Source organism: Pleurodeles waltl, chromosome 1_1, assembly GCF_031143425.1.
Source record: "Pleurodeles waltl isolate 20211129_DDA chromosome 1_1, aPleWal1.hap1.20221129, whole genome shotgun sequence".
NCBI lineage: Eukaryota > Metazoa > Chordata > Amphibia > Caudata > Salamandridae > Pleurodeles > Pleurodeles waltl.
The window spans coordinates 241,896,957-241,915,651 of record NC_090436.1 but is presented as its reverse complement, the minus strand read 5'-3'; the positions used below and the strand labels follow the sequence as shown (position 1 = coordinate 241,915,651).

Genomic DNA, 18,695 nt, shown 5'->3' with positions numbered 1-18,695 from the left:
AGCGTTTAATTATTTGCAAATTGATAGGGAATACGAAGAACGTATAAAATAAGTACATATAGGAAAACCGTTTTCTTCTGTATCAGTAGACATGCCTCACTGGACAACATGGTTTAGCGCTGTTGTCAGGGATGTGGAGGACTGACTTCTGGAAATTAATGTGGATACTTACAAGCACTCTTCTCTTTGCTATTCTGTGATTCGGTTATTCTTGCTTTATTTTCTCGCATTTGATAGGTTTAACAGAACAAGAGTCAAATGAGTGCGTCCGGACTGAGACGACCAGACGTGTGTTTTTCAGGAAGAAAAAAACCGTGCGAGAGAGGTGCGTCACAAACAAAATGTCTGAACGCTCTGAAGGTAAGATGAATCCAACTGTAAATAAAATTGATGTATAATAATTAATTATATTTGAATTTCTAGAAACATGTTTGAGAAACGAAAGTTTTGACATTTCTTTTATAGCTGTAGCCCTGTTTTCTCATTTCGGACAGCTTCTCAGAATGTGGTGCTGTCACATGAACGGGCACACACACAAATCAAATCAAATCATTAGCATTTATAAAGCGCACTACTCACCCGTGCGGGTCTCAAGGCGCTAGGGACAAAGGGGGTGGTTATCGCTGCTCGAACAGCCAGGTCTTTAGGAGTCTCCGGAAAGCGGAGTGGTCCTGGGTGGTCCTGAGGCTGGTGGGGAGGGAGTTCCAGGTCTTGGCCGCCAGGAAGGAGAAAGATCTCCCACCCGCTGTGGAGCGTCGGATGCGAGGGACGGCGGCGAGTGCGAGGCCAGAGGAGCGGAGGGGGCGGGTGGGGACGTAGAAGTTGAGGCGTCTGTTGAGGTATTCCGGTCTCTTGTCGTGGAGGGCTTTGTGTGCGTGGGTGAGAAGTCGGAAGGTGATCCTTTTGCTGACTGGGAGCCAATGCAGGTGTCTCAGGTGTGCGGAGATGTGGCTGTTGCGGGGTACGTCGAGGATGAGGCGGGCTGAGGCGTTTTGAATGCGTTGCAGGCGATTTTGGAGTTTGGCGGTGGTCCCAGCGTAGAGGGTGTTGCCGTAGACCAGGCGGCTCGTGACGAGGGCGTGGGTCACGGTTTTTCTGGTGTCGGCGGGGATCCAGCGGAAGATCTTGCGGAGCATGCGGAGGGTGAGGAAGCAGGCGGAGGACACGGCGTTGACTTGCTTGGTCATGGTGAGAAGGGGGTCCAAGATGAAGCCGAGGTTGCGGGCGTGGTCTGCGGGGGTCGGTGCGGTGCCGAGGGCCGTGGGCCACCAGGAGTCGTCCCAGGCGGACGGGGTGTTGCCGAGGATGAGGACTTCAGTTTTTTCAGAGTTCAGCTTTAGGCGGCTGAGCCTCATCCAATCTGCGACGTCCTTCATACCCTCTTGTAGGTTGGTCTTGGCGCTGGCGGGGTCCTTGGTGAGGGAGAGTATAAGTTGGGTGTCGTCGGCGTAGGAGGTGATGATGATGTCGTGCTTGCGTACGATGTTAGCGAGGGGGCTCATGTAGACATTGAAGAGTGTCGGGCTGAGTGATGAGCCTTGAGGTACGCCGCAGATGATCTCAGTGGGTTCTGAGCGAAACGGAGGGAGGTAGACTCTTTGGGAGCGGTTTACGAGGAAGGAGGCGATCCAGTCCAGGGCCTGGTCTTGGATCCCGGTGGAGCGGAGGCGGGTGATTAGGGTGCGGTGACAGACGGTGTCAAAGGCAGCCAAGAGGTCGAGAAGAATGAGGGCGACTGTTTCACCGTTGTCCATCAGGGTTCTGATGTCGTCTGTGACTGAGATGAGGGCGGTTTCAGTGCTGTGGTTGGTTCGGAATCCGGTCTGTGAGGGGTCGAGCAGGTTGTTGTCTTCCAGGAAGGTGGTCAGCTGTTTGTTGACGGTCTTCTCTATTACTTTGGCTGGGAAAGGCAGAAGGGAGATGGGGCGGAAGTTTTTCAGGTCGCTCGGGTCAGCCGTAGGTTTCTTTAGTAGGGCGTTGACTTCGGCGTGTTTCCAGCATTCGGGGAAGGTAGCAGAAGAAAAAGAAGAGTTGATGACGGTCTGGAGGTGCGGGGCGATGATGTTGTCGGCTTTGTTAAAGATGAAGTGCGGGCAGGGGTCCGAAGGGGCGCCGGAGTGGATAGAGTTCATGATGGATTTGGTTTCTTCCGTGCTGATGTGGGTCCAGTTGTTGAGGGTGATGGTCGGGATGTGGCTTCGGTTGTGTTAGGTTGGGTCTGGTGTCCGAAGCTGTCGTGGAGGTCGCTGATCTTGCGATGGAAGAAAGTGGCGAGGGATTCGCATAGATCCTGTGAGGGCGTGACGGCGTTGGCGTTGGCGCTGGGGTTGGAGAACTCCTTGACGATGCTGAAGAGTTCTCTGCTGTTGTGGCTGTTTTTGTCCAGTCTGTCGGTGAAAAAATTCCTTTTGGCAGTGCGGATCAGGTGGTGGTGTTTGCGGGTAGCGTTCTTGAGGGCGGTCATGTTGTCAGCGGTGCGGTCCTTGCGCCAGGCTTTCTCAAGTGCGCGACAAGTTTTCTTTGATTCTTTGAGGGTGTCAGAGAACCAGAGGGGTTTCTTGGTGTTGTTCTGTCGCTGCGAGCGTTTGAGGGGAGCAAGGTTGTCTGCGCAGTTGGAATTCCAGTTTGTGAGGTTGAGGGCTGCGACGTTGGGGTCGGTGGTGAGGGTGGGTTGGTTGGCGGCGAGTGCGGCGAAGAGTTGCTCTTCAGGGATCTTGTTCCACTGTCGGCGAGGGATGGGTTGAGTGCGGAGGTGGCGGGTCTCGCGTCGGAATGTGAAGTGGACGCAGCTGTGGTCGGTCCAATGAAGGGCGGAGGCTTGGCTGAAGAAGACGTGTTTGCTGGCGGAGAAGATAGGGTCGAGTGTGTGTCCGGCGATGTGGGTGGCAGTGTTCACCAGTTGTTTGAGGCCGAGGTTGGCGAGGTTGTCGAGCAGGGTGGTGGTGTTGGGGTCGTTGTTTTGTTCCAGATGGAAGTTGAGGTCGCCTAGGAGGATGTAGTCCGGTGAGGCGAGGGCGTGCGGGGAGATGAAGTCGGCGATGGTGTCGCTGAAAGGGGCGCGAGGTCCGGGAGGACGGTAGACGAGGGATCCTCTGAGGGTGGTCCTCGGGTCGGTGCGAATCTGAAAATGCAGGTGTTCTGCGGCAAGAGGGGAGTCTTGAGTGGAGGTGGTGACGCTGATGGAGTCTTTGAAGACGATGGCGATACCTCCTCCTACTTGGTTGGTGCGGTCTTTCCTGGAGATCTTGTAGCCTTCGGGGATGGCGGTGGCGATGTCTGGAGCAGAGGAGGCGTTCATCCAGGTCTCCGTGATGAAGGCGACGTCCGGTGCTGTGGAGTCTAGGAGGTCCCAGAGTTCAACGGCGTGTTTGTGAACGGAGCGAGCGTTGACTAGGATGCACTTGAGGTGGTTGATGGCGGGTGGGCTTGTGGTCGTAGTTGTTGCGTGGTGGAAGATGCATTGCAGGAGTTGCAGGCGAAGGGTCCATGGGTGCGTTTGGGGTGAGCTTGGAAGCAGGTGTTGGAGCGTCCTGGGTTGAGGGCATGGAGGGTGGTGGGGTCATAGCGGATCATCGGGGCTTGGGAGCGCTGGGGACCAGGGGTCATGGTGCTGGGCGCGGACCAGGCACGGACGGGCGCAGACGGGCTCGCCTCTGGTGCGCCTCCGGCGCGCCAGCGGCGCACCCGCTGCGCGCGGTCGCGTAGCGGCCGCCATATGAGGTAGGAGGGGGGGGAGGGTTCAGCTGGGGGCGAATGGGAGCTGGGGGGCGGGGGCGTGCAGGAGGTCACGGCGGGAAAGCGCGAGGGAGGGGGGGGACAGGTAGAGTGAGAAGAGCTGGGGGAGGGGGGTTTAAGGGTGGAGGGGGGAGAGGTTTAGGAGATTAGGGAGAAAGATAGGTGTAGGGTTGTGAAGATAGGGGAGGGGGGGTTGTAGAGGTGGGTGAGGGTGAGAGGTAGAGTGAGGGGATAGGAAGATAGGTAATAGAGGGGGTGGCGGGAGGGGGGGAGAGATAGAGAAATAGGTAGAGAGAAAAGGTAGATAGAGAAATTGATAGATAGGGAAAAAGATAGAGAGATAGGAAGATAGGAGGAGGTGGAGAGTGAGGGAGTTGGATAGTGGGATAGAGAGATGGAGAGATAGGTAGATAGGAGGAGTGAGGGAGGTAGAAAGTGAACGGGTTAGATAGGGGAGATAGAGGGGGGGATGCGAGTGGGGGAGGGGGATGAGGCAGGAGCAGGAGGGCAGGCGCGGGGAGAAGAGGACGGAGGAGGCAGAAGAGCCGAAGGCAGAAGACAAGAAGACAAGAAGAAAAGAAGAACAGAAGAAAAGAAGAACAGAAGAGCAGAAGACCGGAAGGACTGAAGACCGGAAGAGCAGAAGACCGGAAGAGCAGAAGACACACAGAAGAACACAGAAGAACACAGAAGAACAGAGAGGAGTACAGAAGAACAGAGAAGAATACAGAAGAACACAGAGGAAGACAGAAGAAGACAGAGGAAGACAGAAGAACAGAGAAGAATACAGAAGAACACAGAGGGAGACAGAAGAACACCGAGGAAGACAGAAAAACACAGAGGAAGACAGAAGAAGACAGAGGAAGACAGAAGAAGACAGAGGAACACAGAAGAACACAGAAGAACACGGAGGGAGATACAAAAAACGAAGAAACAGAGTGCAGAATACCACAGCAGAAGATGAGGAAGAAGAGAAGAGGAGAGAAGACGGGGAGAAGAGGAGTACAGAAGAAGAATACAGACGAGGAGCGAGGAGGAAGAACAGAGAAGAAGGAAAGAGGAAAAGAAGCAGGAGAGAGGGTGAGTAGCGCGGGGCAGAACGAGGGGCTGGGAGGTGGGGGGTACTTACTGTGGGGTGGGTCTCAGGAACTCAGGAACCTGGAGGAGCTGCAGCGGCAGGGGGAGCGACCTACCCTTGGTCTGGTTCACAGTGTAACCTGGTAGGGTGGCAAGGAGTTGAACCCTGGCCTCTGGTGGATGCAGTTAGGGCCTCCGCTAGGCATGCGCAGTGTAGGCGGCTGTCCAGAGCCCTGCACTCAGCCCACCCGCCTGGGACCACAAACCAGTGCAACACAGCCATGCCACGGCAGTGGTCCTCTTGTGCCCTCTGCCTTTCCAACTGAAAGAAAGGTGTCTCTTTGAAATTGGGGCCATGAGAGGGGGATCCCCCCCCCTGACCTCGCTGCCATGGTGCAGCGAGGTGAGGCCCCAGGCTTGATTGGGGGGCTGTTTGAGTTGCAAGGATACACATTCTGCAGGGTTGTTTGGCCATTAGGCCTCCTGTCCCCCCTTGCGCTTCCCACACATCTATTGAGATACAAACAGCCCGAAAATGTCAAGGGGCCTTGTGCATTCCGTTTCTTCCTTGGCCCCCAAAAATCCTATTACCAGCCCTGGATGCAGTATTCTGGAAGTCATGAGTCTGAATGCCACCAAGGCAGACTTGGGGTCTGATTTGGAGTTTGACAGAGCAGTTACTCCGTCACAAACGTGACAGATAGTCCGTCCCCCATATTACAAGTTCAATAGGCTATAATGGAATTGTAATATGGCAGACGGAATACCTGTCATGTTTGTGAGGAGTATCTCCCTCTGCCAAACTCTAAATCAAGCCCCTAGACTTCATCCTCTCCATGTTGGTAATAGTAACATCTTTCATTAACAGTAATAGTAATAGTAACATCTTTCATTAACAGGACTTAGAAACATCGAGGAACTAAATAAAAACGTAAGTATTGCTGTACTTGAAAATAAGTATTTCAAGGCAACCCTCTTGAATGTGCATTAATGTAATACTTATATCACCCAGCCCACCATTACTCGTGCCTCCACCTGGTTATCCGAGCCTAGTAACCCAACCTGTGTACACCTTTCACCAGTACTCAGACTAGCCATCCTGGATTCCCTGATCGAGTTGTTATTCTAAAGAAGTGAAGTGGAAAGGGGTTGTCTGATAGTGAGGGTTCATTTATGAGTGTGGGAATTAATCCTACAGGAATGCTGTTGAAATGCTATTATGTGCCCTTGTGAATCTGCCCCACAAATAAACAGCTCATTAGTAAATGTGCAAAAAGAGAAGAACCTTTCTATTTGTAATAAATTAATACTCCTGTAATATTTCCATTTTCACATCATTTTAGATGTTTTGTTGCCAGTTTACAAAGACGTATGATTATGCAATAGAGCACTAGAGAAATACTTTTTTATGCTTTCCAAAATGCCTTTGTGAATAAGCTCCATCGTGTTTACCTAATGATGTCTGCGAATCATTTTGTTTTCTATGACAACTCTTTACACAACGAGCCAAGGCATGGGCTCATCGCTTTTGAGGTCAGCACCAAACCAACTATGTAGTCTTTGGTGTTGGATGCTGTGGAACTGTGGAACGAGAGCCACACCCTCCACATCTTAAGAAGTTTGCCTGTAAGATTTCTCATCTCATGTCATCACTTTCCTTCATGTGCAGGTTCATTTTTGCAGTCTTCTGAAAAGTCTATTTCATTGGTAAAAGGTGGAAGAGCAGAATATGCTGCAGCATTGGCCTGGAAGAGACAAGGGTCGTTCCCAGAAAATAATATATTCAATGAATGGCTGGAATCTATCAAGGACAATCCTGTTATTGTTGATTTTGAGGTAAAAGAAAATGTCAAAGTAACATGTTAACTAAGTGATTAACAGTGACCATTGTTTCAATTGATGACGCTAATTTTTAGGATTTACTGTGCAATGGTGAAAAGCCTGGCTGGAACCACCATTATTGAATGGTTTGCTCATTTCGCTACTCTCCTACCTTCAATCATGAACGTCATTTAGGGGTCGCCAGGGATCACAGCTGCGACCCTCGCTTGACCCTAGCGACTCCTGGCGCTGCCTCTGAGAACCCTGGCCTCAGAGGTCGCAAAATCAGTTTCAGGAACACAGGGGCAGCTCCTCCTTATGGACGTTGCTTGGGGCCCCACTCCCTTGCTTTCATACAGTTTTCTATCGCAGGAATAGTGAATATGTATTATTCACTATTAGTGTAGTAAAAATAGAGTACAGTTAGCAAGAATATGAACCATCATGGTAGCTGAGGTAAGTAAAAATACGTTTAAATGTATGTTTTGTGCATGCTTGAGGGTGAGAGTGTGTTATGTGAGAGAAAGCGTGTGTATGAGTGAATGTGTGTGTATGTGTAAACATGTGTGTGTGAGTGAAAGGAAGGATGGAATGTTGTGTGATGTCACTTCCCCTACCCCTGGCATTCTGGTGAATTGACTTCCATGCCTTTAATTGCAACATTTCATCTTACAGAGTTGTGCGCTAGATGTCAATCAAATCTTTGTATTAATTATAGCAGGCTCCCAAAGTTGTTACAGCAAGCAATGTGTGATTTTGGTTGCTGTCTTGGCCCAGTCGTATCATTATTCACATTTAAAGTATTTCACAATAGCTCCATTTTTCCCATATTTTATGAATGATACAAGTGGACATGAAAATCCCAAACTCATAAAAAAAAAGGTTCGGGATATTCAGATTCAGGAGCCACACAAAGCATGCAGCCCTCACATACTGATATTTGGGCAGGACGTGGGTTGAACAAATATCCAAAGAGCAGATTGTAATGCATAGGTGCACACATGATGCCATTCCTTCACCACTGTTGTACCGCAAACTGTTTTCCCACACAAGCCAACATCTACTCGTAAATATGCATCTTAAATGAATATAAATCTTTGAAACCATTCAACAAAAAGTGCCTCTTCTTAGAAAGCTTTGCACTGATCTGCCAGGCGGGGGCCAAGAGAAAAGAGAGTCTCAAAGCATTGATTTTCCATGTTACTTCTCATAGGAAACTTTGCTCTTTGATTTGAAAAAATGGCTGAACGGAATTACAGTACATTTTGCAACAAATTACAGCTTTACCAAGAAAGTGTATGTTTTGTGATTTGGTGTAAATGTGCTCAGCCGTTTTTGAGAAATTCACATTTAAAAAGGTGCTCAGGTTGGGCATGAAGGGGTTAAAATATAGGTATATGAGGAAGGTCGGTCCTGTGGCAGTTCAGTGGGAGTTTTGCAGCACAGAAAGAATATGGCTTGCTCATTGGCAGAGGGTGCTTCTCATTGGCCATTTCAATAACTTATGTTAACATGCTTCTGACTATGTCAAAATTCTGTAGATAACATGATCACACCTATTCCTTCACAATACATGCTGCAACAGACCCTCTGCCTTATGTAATATTTAGAGATATAACAAAAGCCTACGGACCATATTTCAAAAAATGTCTCTCACCTGATCACACAATAGGACAACATATCCCACCACCCTCTTGTACATTGGGACATGAATGACATCATTACTAATGTATGACGGATACATGCTCCCTTCTTAATGGCAGAGCCTGTGGCGAGTGTCTTCTATGCCACTCAGACAGCACTGCGCCTGATGGTGTGGAAATACAAGGGAGGCCTTACATCACCTTTAGTTTAGAAACCATCATTGGCCCTTCTCAGGCCCTCATTGTTACTACTAGTGACAGACAGACAGGCAGTTACTCCATTTTTCACACTTCTAATTCTGAGCAGCTCTCAGAAAATGAAATATTGTGAGCCCGCCGTTACTTACTGACTTAGGTTGCATGTGACACACAGTGCTAGTGATTAAAAGAAAGTGCCACACTAGTAGTGATTAAAAGAAAGTAGTTTAGCTGTCATCTAGCCCTATCCCCTGTTCGCATTAAAGTCACAAGTCATAGGCTAAGGCACTGCATGAATATGATCACCACCAGCCAATCAGAGTGACCCTGGAGCTTGATCCACATGATCCCAGGTGGTGAAATTGTTCTTGAAGCGTCACTTCACGGGCCTCCTGAATTGCTTGCAGGACAGAAAAGGCTGAACAATTTTCCATTCTGTGTGTGGCAGTATCGATGCCCAGATTGGAGTGGATATCATTGAATTGTGTGAGTAACCTGGTTGGTGAGAGAGGTGTATCCTAGGAAACTTCTATGAAAGCCTGGGATATGTAGGATAGTCCAGAATTGCCTCTAGAGTATTAGGCAGGGTTATAGCTTGGTCAGTAAGATTGGGGAGGTGTGAGCTTTAGATTTTCCAACAATCATGCAGGCACATAATGTTAAAATACATTATACAAGAAGCAGGGCACATGAGTGGGGGCTTAAGGGACAGTGGAGAGGGAGAGGAATGTGGTCTGACACGAGTACTCAGTAAGAGAAAACACAATGGTTTGTAAAATAACCAACATTTTTGAAGACTTTGAAAACAGAGGGAGGTAGAGTGTGTGTTGGAGAAGGGATTATGATAGGGATAAGCATGCACCTACCACTAGTAATAAGGCCACCACCCCAACATAAGATCCAGTCAAGGACACAATACATTAGCCCCTAGTTCAATCCTTGGTAGCTAGCTGCGAGCAGGCAGGCTTAACTTAGGAGACAGATATGTAAAGCATTTAAATACACCAATATATAACATAAGTAAGACACCACACACAATAAAAATCCCAAACCAATGTATAAAAATAGGAAATATTTGTATCTTTAAAATGACACCAAAACCACAAAAATCCAATATAGGGAACTGGCAATATGTATTTTTAAACGTTAAATAAAAAAATGTGCTTTCTAGTGCTTAAAAGTCAACAGCGCCCACTGGGGACATCTGGTCACGCTAGACCAGGTCCAAGTCACAACTTGAGGCTGACAGCGATGAAGCCCTGCTTGGATACACTGAGCGGAAGGCCTCAGCCAAAGTTTTACCTTCAGACGGGATCCGAGGCAACATCATTGGCTTGGCTCACCGCACCCTCCCGGTGAGCTCCTGGAAGTCTCATAGACAGGAAAAAGCTTTGGAGCTTCAGCGGGACGAACCTGAAAGTCAGGCCGGGTCAAGGTTCAGCGGTGGCGGCTTGACTCTCGTCAACGGGTTGGTTACCAAATGGAGAATTTTCCAAAAGTTGCTCCTAACTTCTCCAAACTTCTGGAACTGTTTCCTGAAGTTCTCCTTGAGGGTTCAAAGTGTCCCATACACAAATCCAAGGGTTTTTCAAGCTCTGATATGTTCCTTGGAAGTTTGGGCCACAAGTCCCACAATGCACCTGGCTAAATCCTTAAACGTCCACTGGACACACTTCAGGCTGAGGACTTCTTGATGAAGATGGTGCAAGGAAGCTCTGTTAACCTGTTGCTTTCTGTGAGTCCAGTCCTTAATCCTTCTAGAAGCAAGGCAAGTCCTTAGGGTTCCCAGTGTGTAGCTGGAGCAGTCCTTCAGAGAGCAGTCCTTTGGGCTGCAGACCAGGGTTCCAGCAGGGTAGTCCTTTGTTTCCTTGTTGTTTCAAGCAGCAGATCTGAGTTGCTATGCAGCTCTCATACATTTATGCAATGGTCTGGGGGGACAAGCAAGGGGCAACCCTCCCATTGAAATTCAGGGTGCCACCCCAAAGATTGACAGTGTCCTCCAAAGTGTGGCATATTCTTGTCCCACGAAGCACTGCACTGTAAAAATTCAAGATGATGGAGTTATCTCCAGCAGAGTAGGACCTGGCTAAACCAACCTACTGGTGTGGCTCATGTCCATTAACACTCCCCCTCTAGACCATCTGCAAATTTCATTCCTTGGCCTGCCATCTGACTGTGGGGCACAGAAAGAGGGGGTAGGCCTGGCTAGCATTCCTTTCTATCCTATTCTCTTTGAAGCCCAGTTTGATTTACCCAGCCCACCTTCTGGCCTGTGATCTGCAGCTGCAGAGCTCCCCCTACCAGATAACCTCTGTTCAATGCAGACTACTTATTACTTCATCAAAGCAGGAAGTCCTGGTAATCCAGTTCAGGCTTGAGGAAAGGTTGCTAGAAGACTGAATTTTGGCTTACAGAAAAGAAAGTCTTCTAACTTCTTTTCTGTAATAGTTATGATACATTCAACAGTGGCAACTTGCTGAATGTATCACTGCCAATCTTTTGCATTCTTGAATGACAATTCTAGCTACCTCCTTGCAATATTAGCCTATGGAGCTAGGGTTCTACAATGGGGAAAACGAAATGGGCAGTTTTCCCTCACCAGGGCATATAAAACATCTTTTATAATGCCCCAGCTTATAGTTACATAGCACCCCACCCCTATGGAACTTAGGGGTGACTTACATGTAAAAATAAGGTAGATTACCACATTGGAAGTACCTTTAATGCCAAAGTCGAATTTGAATATATTTTACTTTTAAAGAGAGTCTGCAGAACAGGGTTGCCTTTAAATGTGACAGTAGGCCCCACAGCAGTGCGCATTCCAGTGCAAGAAATCTACTAGGCCTCTAAACCTCTCTTCTCTGTTACATACCAGGGACTTATAGGTAGTTTGAATGCCCCATGCCTTATTATATACTAGGAGTTACAGAGGTCTGTCATTGGCAATTGTAATTATACCTAATTAACATATACATTTTTCATCAGAGCACTGACCCTGGGCCTGGTTAGCAGTGCCCATGGCACCGGCAGTGTCAGTTACCACCAGTATTAATCAGAAAAAAATTGGGGTGAACAAGACCAAAAGGATGACCTTTTCGCAGTGTGTGTGAGTTTTTTGTGAACATTTGTGGTGAAATCCGACAGACACTTCACTAGACCCAACTGAAAGCATTTGTATCTATTTATCTGAAAATACTTTTCAACAGGATTGCTGGTCTGGATCTGCTTTGCAATGTTTTCCATAGAAGTTCAAAGCTATTGCTAAAGGGAACTGTTTGACTGTGGAGCCCTCATTTATTATTGCCTCCTGCCTTGCCACAGTGAATATTTCTGAGAACAAAAAAACACAGACCACGCCCAAACAAAGGACTTGATACGAAGATAAGCTGTTAAAAATACCTGCGCAAAACAGCTGCAGTAGTTATAAGATTCACCTTTGACTCTTTTGGATGTTTTAGCACCAAAACCCAGGAATTCATTGCCAACTCAAAAACCATTGTATCTGACCTTTAGGGACACTAACTACCTTTATTATCCTGAAATTCCCTGCAATAGAAGTTAGACAGAAAAAGATAAAAGCCTATGGTAAAACATTTGACTGGAGTGACTTACAAAGCTTACTTGCAAAGCTTACCCCCCACTCTATTGCCTGCAATCATGCTTAGGTCCTGATCTAATGCAACCATCAGCACTGCTATGCGCTTTGTGTTTTCATGGCAATTTGTGCCTTAAAATTAAAAAATCCATATCTCCTTTTCCCATAACCTTTTTCATGTTTTTTGTACCTCATTATTTTTGACTGCTCTACAGTAGGCCTAGGCGGAGTTTGCAGAGTAAGTGCCGAAAGAACTTTGCTGCGCTACGTGGAGTTCCGCAAGTGGCGGAGTTTGGGTAAGTTGGGGTGTTCGCACTGATTTTCAGCACCAGGAGTTTCTCCCACGCTGTAAAATTAGCACCAGAGGGCACTAACTTCTTTCTGTTGCTTGAATAGATTTTCTACTCGAGTGGCAGCTTCTTCAATGTAAGTGGCAGCTTTCTCAATGTGAGCAGTCACGACCTGCTGTGACCACCCGCATTCAGAAATCTCGCCAGCATTGCTCGCCAATGTAGCGATTTCTCTGGCTTGCGCTCGCCAACTGAACATTGGCGAGCTGCACAAGAGAAAAAAACTCCACTCTGCATCAATTTGCAGCGTTTTTCGGAACTCTGTGCAGAGTGTGGAGTGGGTAAAACTCTGCGATCCCCGTCGGCGTAGTGGAATCCTTCCCCCACCACTACTCTAAAGTAGTTTGGGAATTACAATGTGTTATTTTCTTGACTTTAATATTGATTGCGCCTGCTTGAAGATATGGTCATTATGGTGGACTGCTGCTCATGCCTTAGCCACAAGGGGTTACATGAGTTTTGCCAGTGAATGATGAGGAAATTTAACAAGATTGTCATTGAAGTTGTAGGGTGACCCCTTCCAAACTAATAATCCATTTCATACATTGTACTGCAAGTTTTAGGATTGCTTTGCCTTTCACAGCAATCTGTTCCATTTCATGCAGAAAATGTACAGTGTAGGTCTTTAAAACTGTAAGTACCATGCATTGTCTGGAGTTTTATTGTTGCACCATTCTAATATGGTATGCTGTCCATTAATTGGCTAAAAGAATGCATGTCCTGACCAAAGCCATGTCTTAATTTGATCAGTTAACTGTGCACAACATAAATTACTGAGTGAAAGATGTGGACTGTCATTTTTACATTGCCAAAGTGGATCGTCAGAGGACGCTTTTTCTCAAAATCATGTCATTAATTTTAAAATGGGTCAGTGTTACCTTTCAGTTTATTGTCACAGAACTTAATACTGGAAGCTCTTAAAATAAACCTTAGACATATTTTGTTCAGAATGGATGTCACTGATCTTTTGGAGAATACTTCAACTGTGTTTCCGTACACGTTTGCACTACTCAGTACATTGAAATCAGCAAAAGAAATCCAAGGCACATTGTTAACATTATAAAGCCTGTTAACACGTCAGAACCTTGACAATTTAGCTTACAAGGAGACACGTTTTAGGCCAATGAATCTTTTGACCACGTTTGGAGACTTCCCAGGACAAGATATCCGTTTAGCATTTCAATCAGTAAGACAATAACCTCATCAATATTCACAATAACTAATCAATTGAGCTAATCAATATCCTATAATAGGACTCGAACACCCCTTGACCTTGCGGTCATGAATAACCACACAAATCTAATAAAAGTTAGGATATTTATTCCCTATTAGTTACAATCTAATAGCATATTTATTAGTCTCAATATCAGAAAGCACATCAAAACCTCTATAATATGGCAACTCGTGTAGGACTTTAGCAGAGCAAAGATCATGAACATTAGCACAAAGCATGACGTTAGCATGAATTAACTTTAGCAGAGTATCATTTGCACGTTATTCAACAAAGCAAGAATTCAGTCATTTGTCTATTTGCATCCAGTATTAGTGAACTCCTTAACTACCCTCGAATTAGCATCAGCATGTTGGGCTTCATGCAAAATAATTTAGCAACACGAATTTGGAAAACATCTAACTATGGCCTCTATCAAAGAGCAGTTGGTACCTAGAAATAAAAGGCAAACAGACAATTACAATAGATCATCAGATAGTTACCCATCCAAATGGGTCAGCATACAGCATCAGTCTTCGTCCTCAGGACATCAGTCGACTCGCCATCAGCCAGGATAGACCAGGCAAGTTTTAGTAGGGCATAGCTAAGAATAGGACTCTTCCTTCATAAAGAGGAGAAGTAAACATTAGGCAGGGAATAAGACAAGGGTGGTTTAAAGTAGTATGAAACAGCTAAAGTCTCTCAAAGTAGCAAGGAATGGATGAGAAGAATAATGGCTTTAAAAGTGGCAAAGTAAAGGCGATAATGGCTAGGAATGGCTGAGAATGAACAATTTCTCTTCGGGTCACGTTGTTATATCAAATCTGTCGAACAAGTCTATAATTTCCCATTGGGCAATATTTGGTGCATCGTTATCTCTGTCCAATGATCCATCACACACCTTACTAGAATTTTCACCTAACACAGTTCTCATGTAGTCTATTGGCTCCGATGATTGACGTCTTCATCAGGTGGAATGTCAGGTAAGAAAAGTTACACTTGTTGCTCCAGTCAGTAGTTCCATTGTCTTCTCCTGGTCCAGGCGACCTTACACCTGTCGCAAATTACACTGTTGCATTCGGCAAGAATGTCTCCTTGAGCAAGTCGAGTCCCATGAGAAAGAATTTACTACGGCTACACACATCTCTAGCTTCTGGAAAAGTACAGCTTCGTGTCCTTCAGGAAAGCAGCACATTGCACGTTAGAAAAACACAGTTAATATGAGACCAGGCAGCTAGGCCCAGACTCTTGCTAACTAAGGCCTAATGATGAATTTAGCCAAACCTTAACACATAATTCCAAATTGCTAATACAAAGTCCTACATTAGTACATTGTTAATTCATCGTTAGTTTCATTAAACATAGTATACATTGGTGGCCACTCCCCGTGGGCAAATTTCAAACGCATTCATTATTTCTATATTAAAACATTTCTACGCGGTTTCATTACACATTATATTGCAAGCTTTTCATATTAGTGATTAATTCTAAAAGTCACACTCCAACAAGCCCCAATATATGTTGTTTGTCATCTATGCATCCATGTGGTTTGTATCTATATGTGTTTCTCATGCGGGAAGTGGGTGGTCTTTGTATGTGCAAGTTTGCTGACAGTCTGACTGAATGCTTACATCTATGTTACTGAATGTGGACAGGTTTTCTTAGTGTGCCAGGTTGTATGGACTGATTTTGCCAGTGCTATGTGAAGGACTGGAATTGCTTTTCCAAATGAGTGTTGCTGTGTGAATGCCTGTCCTTCTGAGTGTTGGCTATGAGTGTGTTTGTTGCATGTAGGTGTTTATCTTTCTATGTCTGTATGTTGTGGGTATCCATGCATTCATCATACAAAATTAATACCTATTAATTTGTCAACGGGTGTTTTTGTCAGAAAGCATATGTGGAGCATGAGCCGAGTTAGATGAGTGAGACTAGAATAAGGCAGTAAGAGACTTGTATCAGAGGCCCTGTCTCCTATGTGCTTTGGTGAAATATTACCAAATAGGTTTTTCTGTTTTTTGTAAAGTATATATCTCACGCATGTGCCATAGCGGAAATGCACTACTACGAATGTCTTTCTATATGTTCTTGACAAAATTGTCCTATTGGGGACGAAATGTGTTTTGCACATTACAAGAGAGCCACCAAATATTGAATTAAAGAAATAATTTTGAAGAATATTTTTCATGTGTCTTCATAGCAAGTTATTTATGGACATTAAATGAATGCAAGTTATTGAAGCCTCTAAAATGGGTGGAAACCAAAATGATCACATAACATCTTGATGGAAGTTAGAAAAAGGTGCATTTTTTGGGAAAGCTGGATATAAATGGGGTTTGTGAAACTTAAATATGATCTCAAAGTTTAGTACTACCTATGTAAATATAAAGGCTTTGCAGATTGTTAAAAGAGAAGGAGTTGATTAACTGAGAGATATTTTAATGGCTCCTTCACCTAGGACTGCAGTCCTCGATATATTCGAAGGCATGTTATATGAAGTTCACTTGTTCTAAATGGGCACTACGCATTTTTGAAGAATATAAGGATTTTGAAGAATATAAGGATAGTCTATGCTTCAATTGAAGATATATTTGAGTGAAGGCAATAAATATTAGATATTGATAAAATTTGGACTGAGATTAATAGAGCTGAATTTTTTTCTGGGATCTCATTCTAACGTCAGTGCAATATCTTAAAAAACATAAGAGCATAATAAGTATGTACTTGACTTTAGAGGAAATATGCGAAGCATGAATTAAATGTGATGACATTTGATGGAGTTGTAAGAATGGCACTAACCATTTGAGACATTTACCATAGAATGTTGATTATGTTAGAAAGTTTTGAGTGAATGTCATTCAAGAATTAGACCTATTGCTCCAGTCTTTTGCTCTGTAGTACTACACATTAATTGCAGGAAACATCTTGAAAGCCTTTGAACTTTCTCTAGGGCGATTAGCACTAGCGCTGCATTGTATTACAATTACTAAAATAATCATCCCAGAAAAATTGGTGACTCAATTAATGAATGGTTTGAGTAGCTTGAAGAGCAAACAAATCTCGAGGATACGAAATATTCAACTCAATTTAAGAAGATTTGGCATCCTTTCCTAGAGATGTATGCCTAATATCTACAAAACAAGGTTGGCAATTGTTTTGTGTGCATTGTATAGTGTGTATTTTGTTGAGATTCAATCTGGGGACCTGGTATCGCATTAAATGTCGGCAGTGACCTCTTATCTCACTGGGCTCTCTTGCATACTGGCCGAAGCATTGATTTATCTCACTGCCCCACATGGAAATCTTGCTCTTGACTCATTGGCTGCAAAAACAAAATGTATAGTGCAAATTAATTGACAAGAGTAGTAAACTGTCCTTTTAATACACAACGGCGGTATGATCAGTATAGATGAATATACAACGGCAGATAATGAGCTGACTTTACTTATATGACTCTAATATATGGTGGTGTCTTGTGGTGTGTTATATACTGTCTTTTCAAGTCTCAGTCCCAGAAAGTGCTAGGGACTGCTGAATTTTCCTTTGCATTGTTACACTTTTTACAGCTCTTTTCCTCCCTGTTTTAAATAAAGGCCTATTCCTCTTACAAGGTGGAGCTCTGCTAGTATCATTTATTTTGTTATCCATATCCAAACTACAACTCCCTCTAAGAGGAAAGATGGCTGCTCAACTACATCTACTCCCTGAAAGTCATGAGTAGTCCAAACGCACCTGGTATGCTGCGGTCCGGGGAGAAAAAACAGAAATCAGAACTTTGCAGTAAATACCCTGAGTTACACAATTATTTATGTAGTCCCATATGTTTCATTTTGTACGGGAGGAATAGATCAGACAAATGATACAGGGTGGCATACAAATTGTTTTGTTTAATCTCCTTCATTTTACAGCTTGCCCCCATATTGGATATTGTGAAAGGATTTCCATGTGCTGTGACGAAGCGAAGGAATCTCATGAGGGCTGTAATTGAATATTCTGAGGTGTTCGATCCGTGCCGATGTGCACCTTGTCCTAACAATGGCAGACCCGTGTTATCAGGCACAGAGTGCGTATGTGTGTGCCAGTCTGGAACATATGGTGAAAACTGCGAGAGAAAAGCTCCAGATTACAAATCAGGTTTGTATTAACCACAAAGCCAGTGAATAAGCGTGATTGCCTGATTCCAACATGAAAGCACATATGAGGCCTAAGAGGCATTAGCTAGCATTTTTGCGTATCTAAAGTTCAGTCAATACTTCTGTCACCACAGGAAAGTGCCTAATTTGCTACCCACTCCTAATTCCGATTGTTCTTTGTTGCTTGATGGCTTGTTCTGAAGGCTTTTTATCACTAGTTGCTGAAAGATTCCAAGCAATCGCATTGGTTAACTTGCTCTTAGAATCCCAAAAAACTGTGCTTCAGTATTTACACAATGGTTTATATTTAATATATCACAACCCATTTTAAGGAATAAGAAACAATTCATACTGAAATAAACTGTAGCTAAAATGTCAAATGTGATCCATCTATATTTATTTAAGACCTGGACTGAAACATAGTGAGTCTAATTAATGATAACATTATAATAGTAGTGGTGGAGATCTCCATTTCCTTTTGAACATACTTTTACTTTTTTCAAATCATAAGCACACTGACTAGTACACGTGAAAAGTGTGAGGCACAGATTTCCAGGCATACTGATGGGAATGCCATATGACATCTGACGGGCTCCTATTCCCCCTGAGTGGAAATTTACATAGCACATGTTTACAACCAAAATTACCCCTATGAAGAGGTTTGTCTCAGTTCATCATATTGGACACCGTCCTTTCTGCATGGTCATCTCTGATTATTCCCTTCTTTTGCCAAATCTGCTTTAGGACTCTGTGTACCTTACCCCTGCTAACTAGTGGTAAAATAAGCATGGTAAAATTGGTGTACATCGGATTGTCACATTTAATTTGCTTATAAGTCCCTAACATATGGTACAACATGCATCCAGGGCCAGTACATTCAAGGCTACAAGTGGGCTGCAGCACTCATTGTGCCACCTGCTAAAGTAGCACTGTAAA

The 18,695-nt window shown here is 44.8% G+C and overlaps 1 protein-coding gene across 1 annotated transcript in view; it reads left to right on the top strand.

Moving 5' to 3' along the window:
• Window positions 1-18,695, top strand: part of LOC138283501 (complement component C6-like) — a 662,914-nt gene that overhangs the window by 445,713 nt on the left and 198,506 nt on the right. Inside the window, exons 9-11 of the mRNA XM_069221442.1 lie at window positions 238-360; window positions 6,482-6,648; window positions 17,535-17,760. Of these exons, the coding sequence (XP_069077543.1) occupies window positions 238-360; window positions 6,482-6,648; window positions 17,535-17,760 (516 nt within the window). The remainder of the gene's footprint in view (window positions 1-237; window positions 361-6,481; window positions 6,649-17,534; window positions 17,761-18,695) is intronic.